Source organism: Moschus berezovskii, chromosome 20 (assembly GCF_049115385.1).
Source record: "Moschus berezovskii isolate FMDL1 chromosome 20, NW_MosBer_1.0, whole genome shotgun sequence".
Lineage (NCBI taxonomy): Eukaryota > Metazoa > Chordata > Mammalia > Artiodactyla > Moschidae > Moschus > Moschus berezovskii.
In genome coordinates, this window is record NC_142479.1 from 38453233 (window position 1) to 38461258 (window position 8026).

An 8026-nucleotide genomic window follows, 5' to 3' on the forward strand; every position below is an offset into this window, starting at 1 on the left:
CCGCAGTTTTCACACAGGCCCCCGGCTCGGCCTTTCTGGGCGGCCATGCGGATCCTGTCCTCCAGTCCAGCCAACCGACGGCCGGCCCGGGCCTGGCACCTCTCTGCGCCTCCGCGGGACAAACAGCACATGATCCCGGCTCCCGCGGCCAGCCGGCCCCCACCGAGTGGTGCAAACCGGGACCCCGGCTCCCCGCCTCCCTGCCCGGCACATTCCTCCGCGGGCGTCCCCTCCCTCACCGCCCCCCCCCCGCCGCTTCCCCAGCTCTCACCTCGTCGCGGCGGGGCTCCCGGAGCGGCTGGGCAGAGTGCAAAGGGACAAACTTTCCGGGAAGCGTGAGACGGGAGCGGGGGCGATCCGGGGCCGGTTCGGGGCTGCCCCCGCCCCTCGCCGGGTCCCCGGGCGGCGGGCGGCGGACTCGCGCCCCGGGGGCGACAGCAGTAGCGGCGCCAGCGGCCGGCGCCCGCCCGGGCAGCGCGAGCTGGGGCGGGAGCAAGGGGCGGGGGACCGGCGGGCGCGCGCGCGCGATGGGAGGGCGGGCGCGCGCCGTCGCGCGAACGGCCCGGGAGCGACCCGGACAGCTGTTAAAGGGGCAATGTCCCCAGGACTGAGGGACCCACCAGGCGGAGACAGGGGAACTGAGTTGCGGACGCGGGAGGGCGACCCGGACGCCGGGACTCCGGAGGGTGGCCGGCGTCAGAGAAGCCGGGAAAGGTGGGGGCGGACCCGGGTAGGGGACCCAGGCCCCTGGCGCGCGCACGTCGCCGCCGTCGGAGGCGCGCTCAGGGGGTGGAGCCGCCCGCCGAGCCCCGCCCAGGAGGTGGTGCGGTGCAGGCTCCGCCCCAAGGCTCGAGGCACTGGTCGGCTCCGCCCTCGGCTCGAGTCGCCGCCTCACTCCTCCTCAGCGCCTGGTGTAACGTTCTAGAATTCGACGCGCAGCTGCCTCAGGTGCCCCGGCCAAGTGCAGTCGGCAGCGGCACCGCCACCCGGCGCTGTGTCTCGGCCTGGTCCTTAGGTTGGACAGGGCCCGCAGTGCCGTGTCGCCCCCTCAGGCCCAGGCCACCCCTGCCTGCCCAGCCTGGCCCCAGCAGGCCTCAGCCCCGCACGGCCCACCACCTGGAAGCCACATCAACTCCTCAGTCCCCAAATTGTGCCTTTAGGCTTAGCAGCTCCTCACGCCTGGGTCGGCTGCCAAGAGTCCCTTGAGCCCCCCTAAGGGGTTTTCCTCTTAGCCTTCGCTCCGGACAGGGCTTTCCACCCCCAACGACCTCCAGGCTCTAGCTAACTCAGCCCGGCCAGATTCCTCAGGTCCTCTTCTGCCCTGTCAGGCTCAGGTTCCCCTCCCAGACTTGGCTGACCCACGCGCCGACCCGCCCCCCACCCCCCGCAAGCCCGTCAACCATCCAGGACTCTTTCTAGCTTCCTTAGCTCCATGTTTCTCTTAAATCTGGATCATCCAACTAGACACCCAATTACCTAAGGTCTGAATGCCTCTCAGCGGTCACCTGCTCCCTAGTTCAGCTTCCTCTGTTCTGGCCCAAGATATTCCATTAAAACCCCATCTGCCCTTTCAGCCCAGCTTTACTGGCATTTGCCAGCTCAGCTCTAAATACTCCTCTTCTCATTCTTCATTTCTTTTCTCAGCCCATCTTACTCACCTGCAACAGTTTCCAATTTTCTGGCATTTATGCTGCCTCTCCTAACTCATCTAACATTCTTATCTGCATTTGTGTGCCCACCCCAACTGGCTCTCAGGTCACCTTTTGCTGTCTGGAATTCTGGTCCTGTGTAACTGACCTCTGCTTACCTTCTACGTCTCTAGACATTACCACTGCCCCCTCCTTCCTTGTCACCAATTGACCGCTCTGTCCACACTTACCTTTTATTAACACCTCATTCCTGGTTTGTTTACCAACCCTCAGTTCTCTAACTGGCCCCAGCCACCAGTTCTGTACCAATTATCCCCAAATGCCTTTGGCTCTATCTAATTCACCTCTCATTCTTTTTCATTTCATTATCCCATATTGCCAGTAAAGTCACTCAACTGCCATCTGTCAATTTCACTTACTCTGTGTATTTGGCTTAGGAAAAATGACTTTTTATCTTTCACCATTTCATGTGTTTGCTGTCTTGATCGTGTATGTTCAGCTAATGGAAACATTCAGCACTTGAAATACCTTTTCCGCTTTATTTTCTTTCTTCTGGACCTATACATCTTCTTTCCAATCTTTACATTCACTCATGGTGAATTACATGAGTGAATGATTCATTTTCCATTATCTTTCCAGCACCAATGAAGAGACTCAATCCAGCCTCCCAACCCAGTCCAGTCATGCAAGTACAGGAAGATGCAGACAACCTTATCCCTTTTGCCAAGTGAGTCCTCCCCACACAGTGGGGGAGGGGGGATGAGACGGAGGCAGGATTCCATGTCTGGGTTCTTCCCCAAGAGGAGTACGAAATAAGAAACAAGAATCTCAATGGTCTCAGGGGATTGGTGATTTATTAATTTACTCAGCAAATTATTTTTGAACACTATAGTGTTCTAGGCACTGAATATTAGGCATTGGGGATTCAGCAATTAGAAAGATAGGGGTCCTGCTCATAGAGCCAACATTCTACAGGGAAGAAATAGAATGTGTATATGAATAAATATAATTTCAAATAGTAGTAAGCACATGAAAAAATAAAACAAATGTACAGTATAATGTAAGTAGAATGTCTCTGAGACACAAGTATATATAGAGTGTGACTGTGGAAGGGGAAGAGGAGATGAGTTTGAATTGAGATCTGAAAAATGAGAAGGAGCCAGTCTGCTAAGAACCAGGGAGTAGAAGAAGGAATAGTAGGTTTGAAAAAACAAAACAAAGTCCCAAGAAGAGAATTAAATTTCTGTCTTCTAGGACCAGGAAGCCCGTCAGCATAACTGAAACTTAGTGATCAAGGGAAAAGTGGAGTAAAGGCAGACAGGTAGAGGCCAGATCACATAGGACCTTATGGGCCATTGAAAAGAATTTGAACTTTATGCTAAGGACAGTAGAAATCAGTGGGAGGTTCTAAGCAAGGAAATGACATGAGCAAACTTTCTTTTCCTTCAACTTTTCTATTATGGAAAATTTCAAACAACTACAGAAGTAGAGAAAATAGTAACCACGAAACTGGAGTACTATTTTTCAGTTCAGTTCAGTTCAGTTCAGTTCAGTCGCTCAGTCGTGTCCGACTCTCCGCGACCCCATGAATCACAGCACGCCAGGCCTCCCTGTCCATCACCAACTCCCGGAGTACACTCAAACTCATGTCCACAGAGTCGGTGATGCCATCCAGCCATCTCATTCTCCGTCGTCCCCTTCTCCTCCCGCCCCCAACCTTTCCCAGCATCAGAGTCTTTTCCAGTGAGTCAACTCGTCGCATGAGGCGGCCAAAGTATTGCAGTTTCAGCTTTAGCATCAGTCCCTCCAATGAACATCCAGGATTGATCTCCTTTAGAATGGACTGGTTGGATCTCCTTGCAGTACAAGGGACTCTCAAGAGTCTTCTCCAACACCACAGTTCAAAAGCATCGATTCTTCGGCGATCAGCTTTCTTCACAGTCCAACTCTCACATCCATACATGACCACGGGAAAAACCATTGCCTTGACTAGACGGACCTTGGTTGGCAAAGTAATGTCTCTGCTTTTTAATATACTATCAAGGTTGGTCATAACTTTCCTTCCAAGGAGCAAGTGTCTTTTAATTTCATGGCTGCAATCAGCATCTGCAGTGATTTTGGAGCCCAAAAAAACAAAGTCTGACACTGTTTCCACTGTTTTTCCATCTATTTCCCATGAAGTGATGGGACCAGATGCCATGATCTTTGTTTTCTGAATGTTGAGCTTCAAGCCAACCTTTTCACTCTCCTCTTTCACTTTCATCAAGAGGCTTTTGAGTTCCTCTTCACTTTCTGCCATAAGGGTGGTGTCATCTGCATATCTGAGGTTATTGATATTTCTCCCGGCAATCTTGATTCCAGCTTGTGCTTCTTCCAGCCCAGCGTTCCTCATGATGTACTCTGCATATAAGTTAAATAAGCAAGGTGACAATATACAACCTTGACGTACACCTTTTCCTATTTGTACTATTTTTAGTCAGCTGCAATAATTATCATTAGCTGGATAATCTTTGTTTTTTCTGGACACACCACTCGGCTATGGGATCTTAGTTCCCCAACCAAAGATTGAACCTGGGCTCTCAGTGGCAAGAGTGCTGAGTCCTAACCATTGGACCACCAGGGAAGTTCCTGGTGGATAATCTTTTTCTTGTTACACCCATTCAGCCTCCTGCTACTTAGACCATTTTGAAATAACTTTAAACAGGGTATTATTTTACATAATCATTTCTAAAAGATTACTCTGACTGCTCTGTGCAGACTAGATTGTTGAGGGATTCAAATGGAAGCAGGGAATGGAGGAGGATGCAATTGCAATAGTCCAAAGAGGGGAAAACGTGCTGGAATATGGTGGTGGGAGTGGAAATGGTGAGCGGTAGTTAAATTTGAGTGTATTTCAGATGTAGAACTTACAGGACTTGCTGATAGATTGGATATGAGGGGTGAGGGAGAGTGAGGCATACCAGATTTTTGGTTCTAGCAACTGGGTGTTTGGAGTGCCTTTTGGCAAGATGGGGAAAGCTAGGGAGAAGGTGTTGAGTGGGCAGTTGAACCTGCAAATCTGAAGTCCAGGGGAGGAGCCAGAGCTGGAAATATAGATTTGGGACTCATCAGCACATTGATGGTATTTAAAGTCATGGACCTGGGTGAGATCACTTACAGAAGGATGAAGATAAAGGGCTGAAGCCTTGGGACTTTCTCCTGGAGAGCAGGAGAGCAGACATCAGGTCAGTCAGTCTGGCGGCTTTAGAAGTGATAAGAACTGTTCTCAAACAACTTTTGCACACCCTACCTAAAGGATATTAGTATTTCTGAGTTGTTGTTTACTCGCTAGGTCATGTCGAACTCTTTGTGACCCCATGGACTGTAGCCCACCAGGCTTCTCTGACCATGGCATTTTTGCAGGCAAGAATACTGGAGTGGGTTGCCATTTCCTTCTCCAGGGGATCTTCCTGACCCAGGGATCGAACCCACATCTCCTGCTTGGCAGGCAGATTCTTTACCACTGAGCAACTAGGGTAGCCCCTAGTGCTTCTGAGATGGGGAGATATAGCAGGAGTGAACAGAGACTCTGCTCTCCTGGATCCTTGCATTGACTGAAAGGAACCTGTTAAATCACTTGAATAGTCGGGGCCTCCCTCTGTAACAGCCCTGCTTGCTAAGCATGATGTTCTCTGGTTGTGGGGTGTAGAAGTTTGAGATTCAGTGAGATCTGAGGCTCAGACAATTGCTAATCTCCATGCTCACTCCAGCTCCAACCTCCTTTCAAATCAAAGTCTTCACCACCTTTCTCATCTAAAATGGATAAGGGAGGACATGGCGTGAGGGAGCCTGGGCAGCTGTGTCGTCCTGTGGTAAGATAAGACTCCTGAATCCCTGGAGAGAATAGGTGCTGTAAGGGAAGAGCCAGACCTGAGCCTACCTTGTCCTCACCTCAGGTGTTCTAGGGTGGTCAGCCGATCTCCACCCCCCTGCTTGCCTTCCCAGAGCCTCAGAATGACACCCCAGCGCTATGGAGACACCTTCTGGGAGAATCTTAGTCAAAGGCCCAGGTGGGAGAAATGGAGAAACGGGACTAACTGGAGGTGGGGAGGGGAGGCTGTATAACTTTAAACTACCATAAAGCCTTACGGTAGCAATAAGCCCTAGTCTCCGGATAACTGCCCCACCAAGTGATGGACGTGGTAGCTCCTAATGCCAGGTAGGTGGTTGGGAGAGGTTGTTAGAGAAACAACATGAATAGGGATATTCTCTTTGCACTTAGCCCCCTTTATGTGCTTTACAGCCCCACCTGGATGGAGGAACAGTTCACCCCACCCCTGCCGGTATGATGCCCTTTGACACTTCTTGGTTAAGATCACACCCACTGCCATCCCATCCCCAGCTCCCCTTATTCTCCCTTCCCTCTGGTCTCCCCCAGCTAGTGCACTGAGCAGGCCCTCCTTCCTATGAATCAGTCATCATGTTTTCCAGATCACAGTCATGTTTTTGTAATCTGGTCTTCCCAAGACCCCTGTTTCCCTATTTCAGTCCCAGCTCCCCCAAGAAATTCAGTTCTGCCTTGTAGCTCCCTCTCCCCATTATCTGGTACAGAGAGCCACTGGTTGCTCCCAGCCTGGCCAGTATGGCCCTGAGGGACTCCCACCTCCTGAGGTGCTCTGCAGAAGAAAAAGGAGGAGGCCACATTCGGGAGGAATGCAGCAGGGATATGGGGGCATCCCAGCCCGGGTAAGGGCAGTCACTCATCACTTGGAGGATCTAAGGAGGCGACAGAGAAGCATCAACGAGTAAGGAGAGACCTCTGGGCTCTGGGAGCCAAACGGTATGGGGACAGGGTGGCTTGAACTAAGGAAGAGGTGGAGAGCTTTGAGGGAATTGGAGGCTGCTTGCGAGTGTGCCATGGTCTTGGTGAGATTGAAGCAAAGTTTCCCATAATATGGGAAGGAGGAGGGAATGAAGCAATGGGGGATTAGTCACCTGAGCTGAAAGGAGTGGAACCCTTCAGTGGGTCACTGAAGGCAGGAAAGCACTCCACAGAACTGGAGGATGGTACAGAGCTAGAGGTCACCTCTGAGCTCCTGGATGGGAAACTACTTCAGTCTGAGGGGAGCAGAAGCTTGGAAGTGGAGAGTTGGAAGTCAAATGATAGCACTCCTGGGTCCCAGCAGGAACTAGTTTAGGGTGGGAAGATGAAGAATGGAGAGACAGGAAGCCTGGCCTCCAGGCCCCTCCTTCCTAAGCTTTACGTTTCCACAGACTGAAAAAGGCCCAGTGGGGCAGCTCTGGGCCTGCATCTGGGCCTCTGCTGGTTGGCAGTGATCGCTGTGGCTTCCCCAGCGCCACAGAACACCCTGATCAGGAAGAGGAGAGGGCAGACTATCCACAGGAGGAGGACCACTTCCTCACTTCTGGCAGGGCCCAGGTATGGATGGCTGAAGAGGACTTTGGTGGGTGGTGATGTGGGCCCCTGGTCTTGCATGGGGAGACAGGGGAAGCCAAGAGCCACATGGGATAGCTGGATGTAAGAGGAACAAAAGTAAAGTAGGCCAGATCCTGAGACTTGTGGGTACCTGGGTTTGGGGCCTACGAAATCTGAAGACCTATTGTTTCTTTTTTTTTCTCCCCCTTTTTATTTTTTTCTTACAGCTGCTTTGGTCTCCCTGGAGTCCCCTGGGCCAGGAGGGGTCTTGTCTCTCCAGGCAGCTGGGTTCTATGGGCTCCTTCAGCGCTGTCACAGCCACTAGGAACCCCTTTTACTATCCCTGGGGGGTGGAACTGCAGTCTGAGGAGTAGGGAGAAACTGTCCAAACCCAAGACGTTGGCCGTGCCTCAGGGGCCCAGGATTGGGAGCTGGAATCTTCAGTATTTTGGACATCAAGGCATTCCTCCTTTCCTTGGCCTCTCCCATCTTCCTCTCCCCGCCTCTGAACTAGGCATGAACAGGCCCGATGGCCTCCCCTCTCCACTCTCAGAGGAGCCCCCCAAGGCTCCCTGCCACTATTCTGTTTTTTCGTTCTGTTATTAAAAAGCAAGCAAGTGGAGCCCAGAGTTGTCTTTCTCTCCGCGATGTAGTGATGGGGAGGCTTATGGGGAGGGAGGGCTCCTTTCAGCTTCACGATGACCCTGTCAAAATAAAGTTGGGCTGATAACCCCAAATTGAAGGAGTTGTACCCGAAAACTTAGTCCTGCCCGCTCCAGTGTTCCCCACCCGGCTCTCCGGGCCGAGGTCACGTCAGTCGGCGGAGCTTCCGCCTCCAGGACCCCGCATCCTGCCCCTCAGCGCTGCCGCCCCTTCTGGGACTTCCCGGCAGCCCTTCCCTCTGCCTGGCTCGCGGTCCTGGAAGCCGAGTCCCTCCGGCCAGCGCCCCACCCAGAGCCAG

General features: G+C 52.6%; 2 protein-coding genes across 5 annotated transcripts in view; one reads left to right on the top strand and one right to left on the bottom strand.

Annotated features, from left to right (window-relative positions):
* Positions 1 to 428, bottom strand: part of KIF1C (kinesin family member 1C) — a 21813-nt gene extending 21385 nt beyond the window's left edge. The window contains exon 1 of one of the 2 annotated variants that reach the window (XM_055404539.2): positions 272 to 428. The gene's annotated coding sequence lies outside the window, so the exon portion shown is untranslated. The remainder of the gene's footprint in view (positions 1 to 271) is intronic. The other variant, XM_055404546.2, reaches the window with a different exon arrangement.
* INCA1 (inhibitor of CDK, cyclin A1 interacting protein 1) lies at positions 46 to 7891 on the top strand. Of its 3 annotated transcripts, none has more exons than XM_088828831.1 (7): positions 46 to 166; positions 2289 to 2376; positions 5585 to 5698; positions 5932 to 5971; positions 6240 to 6433; positions 6903 to 7068; positions 7293 to 7891. In XM_088828831.1, exons 1-7 carry the CDS (start codon positions 46 to 48, stop codon positions 7437 to 7439), a joined length of 870 nt encoding a protein of 289 aa, XP_088684957.1. In that variant the 3' UTR covers positions 7440 to 7891. The 3 variants fall into 3 exon arrangements, with proteins under 3 accessions (XP_088684957.1, XP_088684956.1, XP_055260672.2); XM_088828830.1 differs by lacking the exon at positions 46 to 166 and adding an exon at positions 590 to 714 and having other exon boundaries at positions 7293 to 7866; XM_055404697.2 differs by lacking the exon at positions 46 to 166 and adding an exon at positions 596 to 714 and having other exon boundaries at positions 5634 to 5698; positions 7293 to 7890.
* Positions 7892 to 8026: the final 135 nt, after the last annotated feature.

Bases quoted from the DNA above. Each gene is read 5' to 3' on its own strand.
- INCA1 (XM_088828831.1), top strand. From the start codon at position 46: ATGCGGATCCTGTCCTCCAGTCCAGCCAACCGACGGCCGGCCCGGGCC. The intron at 5,699-5,931 runs GTGGGAGAAATG...TGTGCTTTACAG, and splicing joins AATCTTAGTCAAAGGCCCAG to CCCCACCTGGATGGAGGAAC. The intron at 6,434-6,902 runs GTAAGGAGAGAC...ACGTTTCCACAG, and splicing joins CGACAGAGAAGCATCAACGA to ACTGAAAAAGGCCCAGTGGG.